At 43.6% G+C, this 19360-nt stretch overlaps 3 protein-coding genes across 8 annotated transcripts; 1 reads left to right on the forward strand and 2 right to left on the reverse strand.

Moving 5' to 3' along the window:
• Positions 1-167: 167 nt before the first annotated feature.
• LOC139990049 (protein-L-isoaspartate(D-aspartate) O-methyltransferase) lies at positions 168-2383 on the reverse strand. Of its 6 annotated transcripts, none has more exons than XM_072008930.1 (7): positions 2323-2383; positions 2146-2247; positions 1548-1643; positions 1326-1465; positions 782-911; positions 497-582; positions 168-425 (listed from the first exon to the last, which is right to left on the reverse strand). In XM_072008930.1, exons 1-7 carry the CDS (start codon positions 2366-2368, stop codon positions 252-254), a joined length of 774 nt encoding a protein of 257 aa, XP_071865031.1. In that variant the 5' UTR covers positions 2369-2383; the 3' UTR covers positions 168-251. The 6 variants fall into 6 exon arrangements, with proteins under 6 accessions (XP_071865031.1, XP_071865030.1, XP_071865032.1 ...); XM_072008929.1 differs by having other exon boundaries at positions 686-911; XM_072008931.1 differs by lacking the exon at positions 2323-2383 and having other exon boundaries at positions 686-911; positions 2009-2152.
• Positions 2384-8000: 5617 nt separating this feature from the next.
• Positions 8001-10840, forward strand: LOC139989643 (uncharacterized). Its single transcript, XM_072008118.1, has 3 exons — positions 8001-8144; positions 8215-9487; positions 10050-10840. The coding sequence occupies exons 1-3, from the start codon at positions 8001-8003 to the stop codon at positions 10838-10840; spliced, it is 2208 nt and encodes a 735-aa protein (XP_071864219.1).
• A 3392-nt stretch (positions 10841-14232) lies between these two features.
• LOC139989667 (uncharacterized) lies at positions 14233-14871 on the reverse strand. Its single transcript, XM_072008159.1, has one exon. The coding sequence runs from the start codon at positions 14869-14871 to the stop codon at positions 14233-14235; it is 639 nt and encodes a 212-aa protein (XP_071864260.1).
• Between the last annotated feature and the right edge of the window lie 4489 nt (positions 14872-19360).

The raw sequence follows: 19360 nt of genomic DNA on the forward strand, positions 1-19360 counted from the left end.
ATAATATCTTCTTTTTATGGATGTTTGTAACTACATTTATATTACATACAATTTGACATATATTGATACTTATAATGCCTACATCTAAGATTTTCTTTTCTTTTTTACTTCTTTCGCAAGTACTTTATTTATTTGCAAGTATTTGTGTATATATATTAGTGCATATATAACTAAAACCTATAAGCTTTATCTATCATTTGCATTTAATTCACAGAAGAAAGCCTGCTCACTTATTGGAGCATGCATGTATCTCATGAAGGATGTTGTTTATCTTTACTTGTTAATGGAACAAAAACTACACCTGTAAGAGACTTTTTCTTAATCTTCCCATCCTTTGTTTTATCAACCTGTACTAAAACTTGATCTGAGTTCCTTGGACCCACTGGTAACACCAAACGTCCTCCAGGAGCTAGTTGATCAATTAACTGTGTAACAAATATTTTAATGATTATATAATATATTTCTGTATAACATTAATAATTAAGTTTTTTCTTACAGCTTGAGGCATTTCTTTAGCAGCAGCTCCCACATGAATAGCATCATATGGTGCTTTTTCTGGATATCCTAATCTTCCATCCCCAACTAGAATATTATACATAAATATTAGGACAAATGTGGAATATTACATATTTTTATATGAAGTATACAAATCCACATATTTGTATAAAATTTAGAAAATAATTACCAACTAATTGAACACGACCACTTTCAAGAAGTTCTGGGTTATCTCTCTGAATATTTTGCATAGCAAATGCTTTAAGTTCAGAAATATGTTCAATACCTATAGCTAATCCATTTGATCCTAACATCATTGCCATACATGCTGTTAAATATCCAGAACCAGAACCAACATCTAATGCTCTAGCACCATCACACAGCTTATCTTCAAGTATTTCCAAAGCATATGCATGCTGAATAATTTTAATTTATCAATTTCACTGACATATTTTCTATATTATGCTTCTGTGGCTTGGTGCAAAAAGTGCCAACGTCATATTTTTTCAAAAATTACTTTAACTCAATATTGAATTTATAAGCAATTGTATATTCTATATAAGAAACGACAACTTCAAGTTCTATCTGAAAATTCTACCTGGAAATGATTATAATGGCATTTGTATATGCTAATGATAACATTTTTTATAAAATAAAGACTGTAAAAAATACCAAAGTCACTATAAAAAGACACAAATATCATAAGCTTTAATTTATTCTTTTTGTTGTTGCTGCGAAAGAAATTTGAAACAGCGGGAAGCATTACAAATAATGACATTGGCACTTCTTGGACCAAATCACAGATTTAAATTCAATAGGTATCTGCATACCATATGAGGAGCACTTATAGTTGCACCATAGCCAATATCCTGTGGAGAATCTATATATGCATAGCCAGAACAGGTATAATTTCCTCTATCTACAGAAGACATTGCTTCATAAACTCTGTCTGATTTAATTATTCTTGATGCTAAATCAAAAAGACATGTGGTTTACATCTAACTTTCTTTTGGTAGTAAATGTAATTGCAAAATTCTATTTATATCACTTACATTTAAGATGTTGTATAAGATCATGATTGTTTTTTGCGTGAAATCTCCCAGACCAAGCCATTTCATATGCAAATTCAGAAAATAATAAACTTATCGCTATGAAAATAAAACACGATATATAAACGTTGAGATCGTAAATTACGATTTAATAAAATAACCGGCAAGTTATTGTTGCAGTTATTATAAAATTTATCAGAATTACCAATGCAATTAAATGTATAAAGTAAATAAATTTATAAAAAAAAATAAATTTTTACTGTTACACAATTATACATGTAATAACGTTAAATGACAGGTAAATTGAAACCGATTAATTCAATGTACATAGTTTGTTGTTGAAAATTGATACCAAATTTGAATTTAAGTTTCACGTAATGTAACCTTTATGTTGATTTTAGTAAACCTGTCTTGCAAAATTCTAGCCAAATAAAATTGCATCATTATTGCACATGGGCACATACCAAATACGAGGAACATATAAGATGAACGTAACATAAAGCATGAAGTGACATTAAATTATGCAATACAACAACAAAGATTGGAGTTTTACCAGTCTTCTTACCACTATTATGTCACTTCCAGTTTTACCGATTCATACCTGTTTTTACCACTTTCATGTCACATGCAATGTTATCGATTCTATAGTACTGACACAAAAAGTGAAACGAGGTACATTCGTCTGTGGCATTTTGTGACAGGCCTATAAGAATTTAGAAACATGCACATTATTATACATACTACGAATATACAATACAAATTCAATATGCATACGTACATATATCACTATGTATATAATCAAGATGGATTCGAATTAATGACATAATTTTTCACAATAAGAAAGGAGCTTTAAACTGAGATTTGAAAAACAGATTTTAGACGGAATGTTGATACAGATAAGACAAACTCTGGTTAACTTACAGAGAAAACAAATGACAAATTATCCAAACTTGTATCTTCAGCTGAATTATATTAAAAGTGATTCTAATAATAAAATAATAATAAATCAATTAGTTTTGCGTAAATTATTTGATGAGGATAAAGAATTGATACTAATAAAAGCAATTTATTTTAACAGAAATGGTTACAAACATTCGATACAAAGAATACGAAGGATTGAATAGTTCATCAAAAAAAGTTTTGTACCGCTTTGTACATAGATGTATATAGATAAACAGCGCCCTACAAGAGAAATAATAACATAAACAACTGTATCAAACTGAAACAGCCTACATATAAGAACATTACACAATTGAAAGATTATATCTAAAACTCAATATTTGCGACAATAATGATATTATTACATAAGTATTTTCACGAAGACAGTTATTTTTATTTATATTCATAACGTTTCATTTTTTACATAAATGTTTAGTACATATTTATTATTAATGGATTAATATTTCGATCCCTATATTAATTACTTGCTTCAGCTACTAACGTTAGATTGGGTTGTTTTGTAATAGATAGTTTGTACAGTTTCTATATAAGAATATATCACATCACGTCATAATATATAACGTTCTACTGTATGACGTTATAAAACATTACGATATATTACATGACGTGATATATTAATAAGTTATAATGTATTACGATATAATGTATTATGATGTATACTACTACGTCATATAGTATTACGTTATATAGTATTAACTTATTCAGTGCTATAACATATAGTCTTAAGCTATATTGTATTACTTTATAACGCACTATACTATATAGTATAACGTTATATAGTATAACGATATATGGTATTACGGTATGACGTATTACGTTATGCTGTATTACGCGGTAACGTATAACGTTATATGGTATTACGGTATACAGTATTACTTCATGTGTTGTCACGTTGTAAAAGAATGCGTTATAACGAATTAAGTTATATGGTATAACGACATACAGAAATTCGATATAACATACGACGCTAAATAGTATAATGATATATGGCATTATGTTATAACGCATTACGTTATGTAGTATAATGTTATATGGTACTACGTAATTACGCAATTCCCTATATTGTATAGCGTTATATAGTGAAACGTCATGACAAATTACGCTATATAGTATTACATTCTAACGCATTACGTTATATAGTATACCGTTATATGGTATTACGGTAAAACGAATTATGTTATATAGTATAACGGTATATGGTATCGCGTTATAACAACTTATGTTATATAGTATAATGTTATATGGTATTACGATATAACGTACTACGTTATATAGTATAACATTATGTGGTAAAACGTTATAAAGGGTTATGTTATATAGTATAATGTTATACGGTATTACGTTACAACATATTACGTTAGATAGTATAACGTTATACAGTAACACGTTATATCAAATTACGATATATGCTATTACGTTATAACGTATTACGTTATATAGTATAACGTTATATGGTATTGCGTCATAACATATTACGATATATACCATTACCTAATAACGTATAACGTTATATTGTATTACCTTATAATGTATAACGTTATATTCTATTACGCTATAACGTTTATCGTTATGTAGCATTACTTTATGACGTATAAGGATATATGGTATTACCTCATAATGTATTACCTTATATTCTATTACGCCATAGCGTATAAAGTTAGGTAGCATAATGATATAACGTGTAACTTTATATTCAATTAGCTTATAACGTTTAGCGTTAAATACTATTACGTTACAACGTATAACGTTATATACTAATAAGCTATAACGTATAACGCAATATACCATTATCTTATAACGTATAACGTTATATACTATTACGTTATAACCTATAACGTTATACAGTATTAGCTTATAACGTATAACGTTATGTAGCCTTACGTTATAACGTATATCGTTATATACTATTACCGTATAACGTATAACGTTATGTAGCATTACGTTATAACGTATAACGTTATATAACATTACCGTATAACGTATAACGTTATATAATATTACCTTATAACGTATAACGTTATATACTATTACCGTATAACGTATAACGTTATATAATATTACCTTATAACGTATAACGTTATATACTATTACCGTCTAACGTATAACGTTATATACTATTACCGTCTAACGTATAACGTTACACGGTATTACCTTATAATGTATAACGTTATATTCTATTACGCTATAACGTTTAACGTTATGTAGCATTACGTTATAACGTCTAACGTTATGTACTATAGGCTTATAACGTATAGCGTTATATACTATTACGTTATAACGGATAACGTTAAGTATCACCACGGTATAACGTATAACGTTATGTAGCATTACGTTATAACGTATAACGTTTTATACTATTACCGTATAACGTATAACGTTTTATACTATTACCGTATAACGTATAACGTTACACGGTATTACGTACTAATGTATAACATTATATTCTATTACGCTATAACGTTTAACGTTATGCAGCATTACGTTATAACGTATAACGTTATATACCATTAGCTGATAACGTATAGCGTTATAGACTAATACCGTATAACGTAAAACATTATATAGTATTTACTTACAATGTATAACGTTTTGTAGAATTACGTTATAACGTATAACGTTATATACTATTACCGTATAACGTATAACGTTACACGGTATTACCTACTAATGTATAACATTATATTCTATTACGCTATAAAGTTTAACGTTATGTAGCATTACGTTATAACGTATAACGTTATATACTATTGGCTTAAAACGTATAGCGTTATATACTATTACGTTATAACGGATAACGTTATGTAGCACTACGTTATAACGTATAACGTTATATAGCATTACGATACCACGTATAACGTTATGTAGCATTACGTTATAACGTATAACGTTATATACTATTACGATATAGCGTATATCGTTATGTAGCATTACCTTATAACGTATAACGTTATATGGTATTCCCTTATGACGTATAACATTATGTAGTATTACGTTAGAACGAATGACGTTTTATACTATTACCTTATAACGTATAGTGTTATATGGTATTATGTTATTACGTATATCGTTATGTAGCAATACCATATAACGTATAACGTTATGTAGCATTACGTTATTACGTATAACGTTATATACTATTACGTTATAATGTATAAAGTGATGTAGCATTACCTTAGAACGTATAACGTTATATAGTAGTCCCTTATGACGTATAACATTATGTACAATTACGTTAGAACGAATGACGTTTTATACTATTACATTATAACGTATAACGTTATATAGTAGTCCCTTATGATGTATAACATTATGTACCGTTACCTTATAACTTATAACGTTATATAGTATTACGTTACAATGTATAACGTTATATGCTATTAGCTTATAACGTATAGCGTTATACAATATTACGTTCTAATGTATAACGTTATGTAACATTACGGTACAGTGTTTACCGTTATGTAGCATTACGTTATAACGTACAAAGTTATATACCACTACCGTATAACGTATAACGATATATACTATTAGCTTATAACTTGGAGCGTTTTACACTATTACGTTATAATGTATAACGTTATGTAGCACTACCTTATAACGTATAACGTTATATAGTATTCCCTTATGACGAATAACATTATATACTATTACGTTACAAGGTTTAGCGTTTTATACTATTAACTTATAATGTATAACGTCATACACTATTACCTTACACCGTATAACGTTGTGTAGCATTACGTTATTACGTATAACGTTATATACTATTACCGTATAACGTATAACGTTATGTAGCATTACCTTATAACGTATAACGTTATGTAGCATTACGTTATAACGTATAACGATGTATGGTATTACCTTATAATGCATAAAGTTATATTCTATTAGCTTATAACGTATAGCGTTATATATTACTATGTTATAGCGTATATCGTTATGTAGCAATACCTTATAACATAAAGTTATATGGTATTCCCTTCTAACGTATAACGTTATCTACAATTACATTAAAACGTATAACGTTATATACTATTACGTTATTACGTATAACGTTATATACTATTACGTTATAATGTTTAAAGTGATGTAGCATTACCTTAGAACGTATAACGTTATATAGTAGTCCCTTATGACGTATATCATTATATACTATTACGTTATAACGTATAACGTTTTATTCTATTTCCTTATAACGTGTAACGTTATATAGTATTACTTTATAACTTTTATCGTTATGTAGCATTACTTTATAACGTATAACGGTATATGGTATTGCCTTATAATGTATAACGTTATATACTATTACCGTACAACGTATAACGTTATGTACCATTTCGTTATAACGTACAACGTAATATACTATTACGTTATAGCGTATATCGTTATGTAGCATTACCTTATAATGTATAACATTATGTGGTATTCCCTTATGACGTATAACATTATACACTATTACGTTACAACGTATAACGTTATGTAGCAATACGTTATTACGTATAACGTTATATACTGTTACGTTATAATGTATAACGTTATGTAGCATTACGTTATAACGTATAACGATATATACTATTACGATAAAACGTATAACGTTATATACTATTACCTTATATCGTATAACGTTATGTACCTATACGTTATAACGTATTACGTTATATAGTATTAGCTTAAATCGTATAGCGTTATATATTCTTACCGTATAACGTACAACGTTATGTAGCATTACGTTATAACGTATAACGTTATATACTATTACGTTATTACTTATAACGTTATTTGGTACTACGTTTTAACGTATAACGTTATATGGTATTACCTTATAATGTATAACGTATAACTGTCACCATAAAAATAATGGAAGGATCGGGCCAATCCTAAGCGGAGGTGTTGGCTGCGGCCAGGTGAAGCCTCCCTCTGGACGGAGTCAGCGTCGAGGCGCTGAAAATGCGGAAGACCGTGACTGGAGCCATCATGTCGGATCTCTCCGAGGACCAGAAGAGGGTGAAAGCCTCCGCGCTCGCCACACAGCTTGCGCGTGACTTGGATCCCAACGAGGTTCGTGTGGCGGCGCTCGTCCGGTCCGCGGAAGCAAGTGTGGTGGGAATTGATATTTCCGTCACCAAGGATGAGATAAGAGACACCCTGGCAAAGGAAGGTGTCTGCAAGGCAGACGACGTTCAACTGGGCTAGGTGCGCTCCACCCTAAACGGTCTCGGATCCCTGTGGATGCGAGGCCCGGCCGGGGCAGTGAGGAAACTTGCCCAGGCTGGCAAGATCGCCATTGGATGGTCGACAGCGATGATTTAGGCCATCGCGCAAAAACCCCTTCAATGCTACAAATGCCTGGAGATTGGGCACGTGAGGAGGACGTGCATCTCCAAGGAGGACAGAGGGAACCTGTGCTACAGGTGCGGTGGCACCGGGCACCGAGCCTAGGGATATACCGCCGCGAACCAGCTCTGCGAGGCGCTCGGGGCTCCTTCCGCGCATAAAATGGGGGGACCAACTTGTGCTCTTCCGAGGGAGGAAAAGAGAAGACCCATCCGGAAATCCGTGGCCACAAGCGGGGAAATGGATGGCTCGTCGCCGCAGGGTGCACCCGACCCTCAGCCCGCGAGCAAGGAGGCTGGCGCGGAGGTCGCCATGGAATCGATGTACTTAGATGGCTAAGAAAATGCGTATCCTAAAAACCAACCTGGGACGGTAGAGAAGGGTGCAAGACTTGCTCTTCCAAACTATCCGGGAGAACTCTGTCGCCCTGGCGGTGGTGGCCGAACCGTATAGAATGTTGGATGCTCCGAACTGGACACGAGACACGGACGATATGGTCGCCGTCGCCTGGACGTCGGCGCCAGGGGCACCCGCCTACGGTTTCCTGCTGGAGCGCGGCAACGGATACGTCGCGGTCGAGTTGGCAGGTATGGTAGATGTGGGTGTGTACGTGTCGCCCAACTGCGGAAGGACAGCATTCAAGGAGTTCCTGGACGGGCTTGGCGGCTGCGTCAGGCGACACCTTCCCCGGCAGGTGCTCGTCTTGGGCCACATTAACTCTCACTCGACGGAATGGGGAAACTCCAGAACCAATGCGCGCGGTCGCGCGCTCTCGGACTCGGCTGCGGTTCTCGAGCTCCTGCTGGTAAACAGGGGCTCGGCCAGCAATTGTGTGGCGCGGAGGGTGCGCTCCATCGCGGACATCACATGGGCCACCCTCGACGCGTTCAGACGGATTTCAGGCTGGAGAGTGGCCGAGGGAGTCGAAACGCTCTCGAATCTCCTCTACATACTAATGGAGGTGAAAGAAAGACATAGACCTGTAACCGCGTCCGCGCGGGCTGTTCGCGGCCCTCCGAGAGCCGGGGACTCGCGGCAACCGCCAAGGTGGAAGGTGAAAGAAAGAAACGAAGATCTACATTGGGCAGCCGTGACGGCGACAGCCTGGAGTTGGGAGGCCTCGACGACGACGACGACGACTGAAGAAGGCGTGGAAGAGGAGGCCGAGAACTTCCGCCGAGCCATGACGGCAATCTGCGACACGTCCATGCTGCGAGCCACACAGGGCACCGCGCGAAGCAGAGCCGTTTATTGGTGGAATTCCGACATCGCGAGGCTGAGGGCGATATGCATCCAGACCCGAAGGCGATATCAACGATTTCGCCGCAGACGGCGACGAGACGAGGAGGAACTCTCCCTACGCTACGGAGCGTATCGCGAACTAAGGCGCTCGCTGCAGAGAGAAATCAGAGTGGCGAAGGACCGTGCCTGGTCGGACTTGGTCGAAGCGGTCGAGTCCGACCCATGGGGTAGGCCGTACAAGGTCGTGACGCGGAAACTTCGCGCCAGGGGCCCGCCAGCTACGACGGAGATGGAGCCGACGCTGCTAGCGAAGGTCGTCAGGACGCTTTTCCCCCCCGCGAGAGGACACCGCGGTGGAGCGACCCCCGGAGACCACACGGACGACCGATTGGAACGTCGATTGGAAAGTCAGAGAGGAAGAACTGTGGAAGGCGACTAGAAGAATGGCCTCCCGCGACGTGGCGCCTGGACCCGACGGGATCCCGGGCCGGATCTGGGGGGAAGCAATGGGGGTGATGGCTCCCAGGCTTCGGCGCCTCTACACCAGATGCCTTAAGGAGGGTGCCTACCCCCGTGCGTGGTGAACGGCGAGGCTGATTTGCTCCGCAAAGAGAGACGACCGGCGACCTCGCCGTCGGCTTACCGGCCGATATGCCTGCTGGATGAGGTCTGCAAGCTTCTGGAGAGAGTGGTCGCCTCCCGCCTGGAGCGACACATGTCGGAGCGGGTACGGGGTTGGCACGAAAGCCAGTACGGCTTCCGGAAGGGACGCTCGACGATCGACGCGGTCAGGCGCGTACGGGCGCTCGCGGAAGACATGGTTTTCCGGGACGGCGTTGCGTTGGCGGTGTCTCTGGACATCGCCAACGCGTTCAACTCCATACCGTGGGACAAAATAGTGGCGGCGCTGGAGCGCTTTGAGGTTCCCGGCTACCTCGTTCGGCTGATCCGCGCCTACCTCGACGACAGGTGGATATGCTACACCAGCAGCGAAGGAGAAGAAAGGCGGCGTTTCGGAGGGCTCGGTGTTGGGACCGATCCTGTGGATCATCGCGTATGGCGAGGTACTGCGCTGCCCGCTGCCTCCGGGTGCGGCCGTGGTGTGCTACGCCGACTACACTTTAGTCCTGGTCGGCGGGCGCGTGTGGCACGAGACGCTTCGCATCGGCGAAGTGGCGGCGGCCTGCGTGATACGGGCTGTGCACGAGCTGGGCCTGAGAGTCTCCCCTGCGAAGTCGGAGGCCATGTGGTTTTACGACAGGAACAGGCGAGGGACTCCTCCGCCTGGTCTGCGCATGAGCATGGTGGGCGAAGTCGTCGAGGTGGGAACGCGGATGAGGTATCTGGGTCTCGTCATCGACGGCCAGTGGAAGTTCGAGCAGCACTTCGAGTCCCTGATCCCGAGGGTGTCGGCGGCGGCCAACGCCTTGTACGGCTTGCTGCCGAACATCGGCGGGGCGGGAGTCGCGGTGCGCCGACTATACGAGGGCGTAGTTCCGTCCCGCGTGATGCACGGAGTCCCGTTATGGGCGGACAATCTGAGGGCGAGTCGTCGCAGCATCCTGCTCCTCAGGAGGTTGCACAAGCGATTCATCAGAACGAGAGTGCTAGACCCGGGAGAGGACCCGGCCGAGCTGGCGGCCCTGGCCGATCCAGGAACCGCCGAGGAGGATGCGTGGGACCAGTGGCGATCCCAGCTGATCAGCAAGGGCGGCGAACATCGAGGCGCGGAGGCGGTTCTCCCAAATTGGGAGACATGACGAAGCCGCCGCAGCCTCCCGCTCACATACAGAATGACCCAGTTGCTCACCGGACACGGAGTACTTGAAGAAGATCGGCCGGAAGGAGACGGACGTCTGCCACCACTGCGGAGAGAGCAGGGACACGGCGCAGCACACGCTGAAATTTTGTCCGGCGTGGGAGCTGCCTCGCTATACCCTGCGTCTCGCCATCGGCGAAAGTTTGGCCCCTTTGGCGATCGTGAAAGCGATGCTGAACGAGCCGCGAGAGTATGAGGCTGTCCGTTGCTTCTGCGAGCAAGTAATGCTCTCGAAGGAACGGGCAGAGAGGGATAGAGAGAAGAACTCTCACCCTAGCAGGGTAACGCAGTGGAGAGGGATGGCGGTCAGGCGACCGAGAGCCGCCTCACCGCTGTCCCAACGGACTGCGACCAGAAGAAGGGTGGATGGCGCTAAAGGCAATGCCCCTCCCCCCTAGCGCCAGAAGTCGATAGGTAGGAGAACCTTTGACTGGCTCGAACGAACGAGCGAACACGTAAGGGAGTGCACTGGAGCAGATAATTCGCAAGAGGTCCACAGTGCACTCCCGTCAGACGCATAGGATGGCCATCGTGGAGGTTTTAGCCGGTACGAATCCGGCACTACCCAGCGCCCTCTTCCCGGAGAGCGCGGGGCGCCTATGAAGGTTTCCTCCACGAAAAAAAAAAAAAAAAAGTTAAAATACAGGTAAAAACGTTTACAATTTAAGGCTGAACTTCTGACATTTTGAATGTTCCCGGGAACGGAAGTCGTTTGTTAGAATCTTCCGTATTCCGGATGTTCAATCACCGCAGAATAAATTTGGTGAACTGAAACTCGAGGCCGTAAGTTATCAAGTTGTCCGACGCGTTACGCGTAGTTTGCTATGCCGATATGCTTATTACTAGGACCGATATTTCTACGGTACCAGTGCGTGGAACCTCGATATAAGTCGCCGCGATTCGGTAATTTTATTAGATGTAGAGATGATAAAATAAAAAAAAATTTTTTTATTAAATATATGTTTTACAAGAAAGTAACAACAATTACAACTGTTTCACTGGTGCGCCAACATCACTCATCCGGATGTACCTACAACATTACAGTATGTGTACTTCCGAAGGTTTTCTTTTTAATAACGTTTATTATACCAAGATTTCTTTTTAATACATTTGAGTAATTCAATTTCATGGACCATGAGGCTCTGTGCATTTTACACAGCGGTAAAGTAGGTTGCAGTTTTGCGCTGTGTGACCTATTCGTTGGCATTTGTGGCATTGAGTAACATCGTTTTTTCTTATTTTTTCCCATGATACTTTAAAGTAATTTAGTCTATTGATTTGTAGTAGTTTTCCTATGTTGCTATTGGGGGATACTTGTACTATGTAGATTGGGAGCAATATGTTATTCTCCCTTGATTTTCTTGTCGAGAAACACGACACTTTCGTGAAATGTATGTCGTCTATTTGTAAGGCTTGTAAGTCGTCTAGTATTTCTGTCTCTGTGACGCTAGCGTCTAGTCCTTTTAGCATATATGTGTGTTGTTTTTGTGATTTGGGTGTGTATGTGTAAAATGCTGTGTCGGTTGTGATCAGTATTTCTTTTGCTTTGTTATAGTTGTTTAGATTTTGTAGGTATAGTACTTGTTTACCAGCGTGTATTCGCTTGATGTGAAAATTTCTGATTTTCAGAGTGTCTTGTATAAGAGCTACGGTGTCTTCTGGGTCTTGGAGGGTTATGTTGATTGGTGGAGGCCTGTTACCTTTTGCAGATGAGGGGGCGTCCAATTGTTCCTCTGTAGAGTGGCTGGTGGGCTGTTCATGATGTGCTTGTTTCCTCGGTGGCTTTGTCGATGGGGTTGGTCTTTTTGTTTGACCGGTTGAGTAGGTTGTCCTTAAGGTATCGTCGGCTTCCTCGGTGGAGCGGGGGGGGATGTTTATCCGTGTTTCGTTTGTTTTATCTCGGATGTGTGAAGTTCCCACTAGGGACGTAATCTTCTTGCTTGCTTTGTTTCGCATTTCTTCGTTCTTCTTTCTTATGATTTCCATGATCGTATTTTGTATTCTTGGTTCATTTATTGTGATTGACTGTGGTCCTGTGATCCTGAGTGTGTGAGTGATCCTGACGTTGTGATAAACTGGTTTCCTGTGGTTGTAGTACTTCGAATCTGTTTTTTGTTAGGATTGCTGGTGGGGGAAAGCTTCTTGTTTTTTTCATATTTTCGTTCTTTTCGACGGTGGCGTCTTGTGTGTTATTTTCTTCTTGGTTTAATGAGAGAACTTCTTCTTCTGTGTTTTCCAGGTTGCCTGACAGTCCTTTGTTCTTGGTCACCAGGTTTGGTTGTGGATTGAGTTTCCGCGTTTTATGTGCGGAAAGTTTTACGCTATTTTTTGTTGAGTTTAGGTTGGGTTCCGTTTTTTTGCTTTCGGCTTCATTATCGGTGTCACCTATTTTTTTATTTATTTTGGTTTATTTTATTTTATTTATTTATTTTTTTTTATTTATAGCAATGGTGTCACTGCTATATTTTCGACTTTTATCACTTTTTGTCACTTTTTTTTTGCTCTTTTTGTGAAAGATTGTCTGGTTTGACGCGCGCACTGTTCGGACCTGAGACTGATGTACCTTTTTTGGCTGAGGGGTCCGTCTGGTTCGCATGTTCGACTGCTAACCACTGCGCTACCGTCGTTCAACTGAGGATAGGATCTTTGTGTAGCAAGCCATGGGACAGAAACTGTTGGAAAGTTTTTGATATTGAGTGCCGCTACAGATATTACAAATTAACTAGAAAAGAATGCCAACAATAATAAGAAACATCATAAGAAAAAATCCTCCCAAAAGGAAGAATTAAAAAATATCAAGAAATACAAGAAGAGGCTTTCCCGAAGTAAAAATTAACCAAAATGTAAAGAGAAATTTTTCAAAGGGTAAAAACACCCTCAAATACAAGAAAAAACTTCCGAAAAGTAAAGAAACGCAGCTTCGGATTAACTTTTAAAAGCTCTTATCTGCTCAGTTTTCTGTTACTCGATTCATTCAACTATTTATAATAGATACGTAAACTTTCATCTGCTGATCGATTTAACAACCTCGCCATTTTCTTTTTTTTTTTTTTTTTTTTTTTATCGTGGGAAAATCCTCATGGACGCCTGGCCGCCCTCTGGGGGGCGGCGGGTAGTGTCGGACTCTTACCGACTACCCCACGGTGGTCTTCATGACGCTTGTCAGGAGTGTCCCGGTTCCTTTCTTTAGATTTGCTACCGCAACACTCCTTCGTCGTCGTCTCCCATTGTTGTTGTGGGAAGCATCCTGGCTGAGTTTGGCAGCGAGGGGGGAACCACCCACCCTCCCTAGTGCCGCATTCCCTGGGCCGTCGTGCGAGTCTGAGGGGGAGCTCAGACCCTCCTCTTCTCCGCCCAGTCCTTCACTAGCATTACTTGCTCGCAGTAGTTGCTGACGGTGGCTAACTCCTGTTGGCCCCTCGTCATGGCCTCTATGACCGCTTCAGGGGCTAGCCTATCGCCGATGGCGAGGCGTAGTACGCGGCGCGGTTCTTCCTCCTCTTGGCAGTGGTGACAGATAGACGTCACCTCCCTTTGGATTTTTAGCAGGTACTCCCCGAACACGCCGTGACTGGTGAGTACTTGCGTCATCCTGAATGTGAGTGGGCCACCTCCGCGGTCCCTCCAGGCCTCCCAGTTGGGAAGGATGGCGCGAACGGCTCGGTGCGACCCCGTGGTGTCTTCCTCCAGCAATTGGGAGCGCCACCTTTCCCATATCCTTCGCTTTGCCTCCCTCCGGACGTCTTGGACCGGCCGGTCACAGTTGGTGGGCTGCGTTCCCCCGTCGCCCGAGCCCAGGTCCCTCAGGTGGTCGTACACCTGTTGGAGTGCGAGGGCTTGCAGTTCGAACGGAGGTGACGCAGCTAGCACGGATGCCGACGCATGGGATATCGTTCTATATCCCCTCGCTATGCAGATAGCGGACGTCCTGTGTAGCCTCCGCAGCAAGGTCAGGCTACAGCGGTTGGCCATTAGATCTCCGGCCCATATGGGAGCCCCCTAGAGGACCCGCGATCGAATTACTCGCTCATATAGGCGGCGCACTCCGGTTCGCGCTCCTCCGATGTTCGGCAGTAAACCGCACAGGGCGTTGGCTGGTGCCGTCACTTTCGGGACCAGTAGATCGAAATGTGGACCGAACGTCCATCCGCTGTCAATGGTGAGACCCAGATACCTCATCTGGGATCTCACCGAGACTTCCTCTCCGTCAATGTCCACGCAATGTTCGGGAAGGGGGGGGGCTCCTCTAGTGCGATGGTCGAAGAACCCAGTGCCTCTGACTTGGTCGGCGACACGTTTAAGCCCAGTCTCCGGATGGCGCGTACTGCGCATGGCACGGCGGTCTCCGCGAGCCTCTGTGTCTCGTACCACCTGCGACTCCCAGCCAGGACCAAGGTGTCGTCTGCATAGCACACCATGTCCGTGCCCGGTGGCATGGGGCATCGGAGTACTGAGTGATATGCCGTGATCCACAGAATGGGTCCCAATACCGACCCCTGCGGGACTCCACACTCGACCGGTCTCTTTTCCTCTCCGTTCCTACCGGTGTACGCGATCCATCGATCGTTGAGGTACGACCGAATGAGGCCTACTAGGTACGGCGGTACCCTGAAACGCTCCAGCGCCTCCATTATCCCGTCCGAGGTTATGGTATTGAAGGCGTTTGTGACGTCCAGGGAGACCGCTAGCGCCACTCCTTTCCGGAAGACCATAGCTTCCGTCGTTGCTGTCACCCGCTTCACCACGTGCACCGTCGATCGACCTCGCCGAAATCCAAATTGGCTGTCGTGCCATCCAGGTGCGCGTTCCGTCATATGGGCCTCCAGACGGGCGGCAATTATTCTTTCGAATAGTTTGCCCACCTCGTCCAGAAGGCATATTGGCCTGTACGCGGACGGCAGGTCCAAAAGGCGTCCTTCCTTGTTCAGCAGGATCAACCTCGCCGTTCTCCATGCCCGGGGATATACTCCTTCCCTCAGGCATCTGGTGAACAGGCTTTGCAGGCGGGGAGCCAGGGTCTTCATTGACTCTGCCCAGACACGGCCTGAGATTCCGTCCGGTCCCGGTGTTACATCGCCGCGGGATGCCACCCTTTTTGTTGCCGCGAAGAGCTCCTCTTGGGTGACTTGTAGCTCTTCGCTCCACTCCATGGTCTCGCTGAGGTGGGAGGATGGTGTCCGCCTCATGTTGCCGTTGTCCTTGTTGTCCCGCCGCCGTGGGAACAAAGTTCCGATGACGTTGGCGAGCAACCCTGGTTCGATGTTTGCGGTCAGTGGGGGGGAGGGCTAGTAGTCTCAGCTTCTTCGTGACCAGTCGGTAGGGCCGCCCACGGGTTGGATTCGACCGACTCGACCAGTTCCATCCAGGACCGGGCTTTCGCGTTCTGGATTTCCTGCTGGAGAGCGCGTCTCTTCTCCCTGTAGCCCTCGTAGCAGCAGGAGATCTCCTCTTCGTCACGTCTCCGCTTGCGTCTAGCCCTTTGGAGTCTTCTTCGGGCCTGAACGCATTCTCTTCGGAGCTCCGCGATCTCTTCTGTCCACCAGTAGGCGCAGCGGTTGCGTGTTCCGCCGCGCGGCAACGAGGCGTCGCAAGCTGCGCTCATGTCAAGCTTTCCGCTTCCTCGTCGATGCTGCCTTCTTGCGTTGCCCGCGCATCCCAGCTCCACGCGGATACGGTGACCGCCGCCTGGAGCAGATAACAACCTCGCCATATCACGAAGTCAAGTACAGAGCGCTATATCTCAATCCAATCCACCTTTCACCAGACGCCTACGAAAATTCCGAAACTATCTTTGAATAACATCACCAAACCAGATCGCAACACTCATAAAATATATTTATCCAGGTATTTAATTAAATCGGTAGCGACATGAATAACCAGTCATAACCATGTCATGTAGCTGATGAATTAAAAAATCCGGCCGAATGCAGCTTTAATGGTGAGGAGGACGCCAGGCGGCCACACCGAGCCGTCCGCGCCGTGCTTCCCAATTGGGAGGCTTGGAGAGATCAAGGCGGGGTTCCGCTCACCTTCAGGACGACACAGATGCTCGCCGGACACGGGGTCTTCGGTGAGTACCTGCTGAAGATCGGGCGGGAGGTGACGTCCACCTGTCACCACTGCGGGGAAGAGGAGGACACGGCACAGCACACGCTGGAGTTCTGTCCAGCATGGGCGGAACCGCGACGCGTCCTGCAGCTCGACATCGGCGAGAGGTTGGCTCCGGAAGCGGTCGTTGAGGCCATGCTCCGAGGGCCCCGGGAGTTTAACGCTGTCCGCGCCTACTGCGAGGAGGTTATGCAGAGAAAGGAGCGGGCAGAGAGGGACCGGAAGAGAAGAGCCGATCCCAGTAGATCATCGCATCAACGTCGCAGGGGCTCCGTACGACGCAGGGGCGCGGCGCCGCCGTCGCTGCCCCGGGTGCGCCAGATTAGGGGACGTGGCGCTAGGAGGAGTGGTTCCCCCTAGCTTCCCAACTCAAGCCGGGATGCCTCTCTAGACAACTACAACGGCAGGGAGATAGACGACGAGGCTGCACTCGGTAGTGATTCGCAAGAGACCCCGGGTGCACCTCCGAACGTCGGGATGACCACCGTGGGGTTTTAGTCGGTAGGAGTCCGACACTACACGGTCGTTGCTACGCAGCGCCGAATGTCCATGAGGATTTCCCCACGATAAAAAAAAAAAAAAAAAAAAAAAAAAAAAGCTTTAATGGTGAAATATATATCACGGGGCGATTATTGCGAGAGCTGCGGTACCACGGAGGAAGATTAATTCCTTCCGGCGTACATGCAGATTGATTTTTCGAAGAGAGAGAAGGGAAAAGGAGAAAAAAGAAAAAGAAGCGTTCATCATCGCGCGTGCACGTCGACTGCTACCTTTAACGAGAATGATAAACGATGTAATTATTGCTGGCGGTCGATGAGTTGCACCGTACGGTGCTAATGTCCCGGCAAAAAAATGTTTCCCTGCCGTTTCAACCAGTATTTTACGTTTCAATATTTTATTGCAACCTCCAGCGGCTTGATCGCAACAGAATTATGGAGCCAAATTAAAATTGGACGAAAGTACTGCTCTGGGTTCAATTAAATGCCTCGTAAAATGTGAAACAGGGGAAAATGTCATGTTACGGGATGTCAATGGGGATAGACTATGTTGTTTGATCTTTACGATGATCTTAAAAACACGGTTCTTAAAGTCACGGCCATGGCCATGAAAGGTCATGGTAATGCCTTTTGTGTCTTCATCTTGTCCTTGTTTCAACAAACGAAGAGACTTTTAACGTTTTGAGGAAATCTCATGACATAAAATATAAACAAGAAACTATGTATATCAATTATAATCCTTTCATACCTCACGTTTAAGAAATTCCATAAGGATAGAAAAATACAATTGGGCTAGAAATAACTTAAGAGACACGGTAGGGCTAAATGAGAAACTCGTGTAATTACACCTATTTGTTGTTTCTCATGCCATCGAGTAATTCCTATAATCTAGTGCCCATTTCGTTACCTCGCTTAGTCCTAGCACATATGAGCAGGAGCGTGGCTTCAATACGTAAGAAAAACTGCAATTCATGACTCGAGTAATTCCATTTACCCAGAGAAACATGCAGCTTAGACGCGTCTTCATAATCATCATCGCCGTGTATGCAATGAATTACCTTCTTCCTTTCGCGTGGAACGAAAAACAGAAAGAATCCTCGGAGTGAAATTCGCGTGCAACTCACGAGGAAATACTCGGGTCAATCAGAACCGCGCAGTCTCTGTAGATTTGTATTTCTAAATTGAACTGGCTCTGGGTAAATAATACCGAAAACTTTTCTTGATGAACAAAGTAGCTCCGTGGAAAGCTCGGTCAAAACAGAAAGAGAGGGGGGGAGAGAGAGACAGGAAGAAGGCAGAAGTATGAAACGAGGAAGGAAAAGAAAAGAAGGGAAGGGGGGCGGAAAGTAACCAAGAAGCTCTTTTGAAGTTCGTACATAACGTTGAAATTTCTGTTAAAGAACTTCCCCTCGACGCAGTCTCGAGTTTTTTTTAACTTGAACTTGTTCGGTCGTATTTTCCGCTGTATATTTCCGATGGCGTTGTTCTGGGTCTTATGATATAACCGGCTCTCGATTTATTGGAAATGAGACTTAACTCGTTCCCGTGGCCGGATACCCGAGCTACTACTGGATCTAAAATATTAATCTTTCTGCCCTCACTCCAAGCGCGAAAGGGAAACGAGCTCTGAAAGCGTCTCTCGCGAAACGTCGAGAAACGTAAATAGAAACCGACCAGATGGGAAACCTGTTTCTCTAATTCATTCGGCTTCTGTTCCCACCGATGATAAATTGGATCTTAGGTGACGGCGAAACGAAATTAAAGTTAACGACAGATGGCTGCTGGGCTCTGTTTCGACCCGGTTCTTTTGTAATTTCATTAAACATCCACAGACTGTAACGAGTCCCGCTGTAGAA

The sequence above is a fragment of the Bombus fervidus genome, chromosome 8 (genome assembly GCF_041682495.2).
Source record: "Bombus fervidus isolate BK054 chromosome 8, iyBomFerv1, whole genome shotgun sequence".
NCBI classification, from domain to species: Eukaryota; Metazoa; Arthropoda; class Insecta; order Hymenoptera; family Apidae; genus Bombus; species Bombus fervidus.

Excerpts from the sequence above, each read along its gene's own strand:
- LOC139989667 (XM_072008159.1), bottom strand. The coding sequence starts at position 14,871 with ATGGCCAACCGCTGTAGCCTGACCTTGCTGCGGAGGCTACACAGGACG.
- LOC139989643 (XM_072008118.1), top strand. The coding sequence starts at position 8,001 with ATGGGGGGACCAACTTGTGCTCTTCCGAGGGAGGAAAAGAGAAGACCC. Across the intron at positions 8,145-8,214 it reads GCAAGGAGGCTGGCGCGGAG|AGAAGGGTGCAAGACTTGCT; the intron begins GTCGCCATGGAA and ends CTGGGACGGTAG. Across the intron at positions 9,488-10,049 it reads ATTGGAACGTCGATTGGAAA|GTGGATATGCTACACCAGCA; the intron begins GTCAGAGAGGAA and ends CCTCGACGACAG.
- LOC139990049 (XM_072008929.1), bottom strand. The coding sequence starts at position 2,368 with ATGTCATTAATTCGAATCCATCTTGATTATATACATAGTGATATAT. Across the intron at positions 583-685 it reads TGGTCGTGTTCAATTAGTTG|TTGGGGATGGAAGATTAGGA; the intron begins GTAATTATTTTC and ends ATAATATTCTAG. Across the intron at positions 426-496 it reads CTAAAGAAATGCCTCAAGCT|TTAATTGATCAACTAGCTCC; the intron begins GTAAGAAAAAAC and ends TTTGTTACACAG.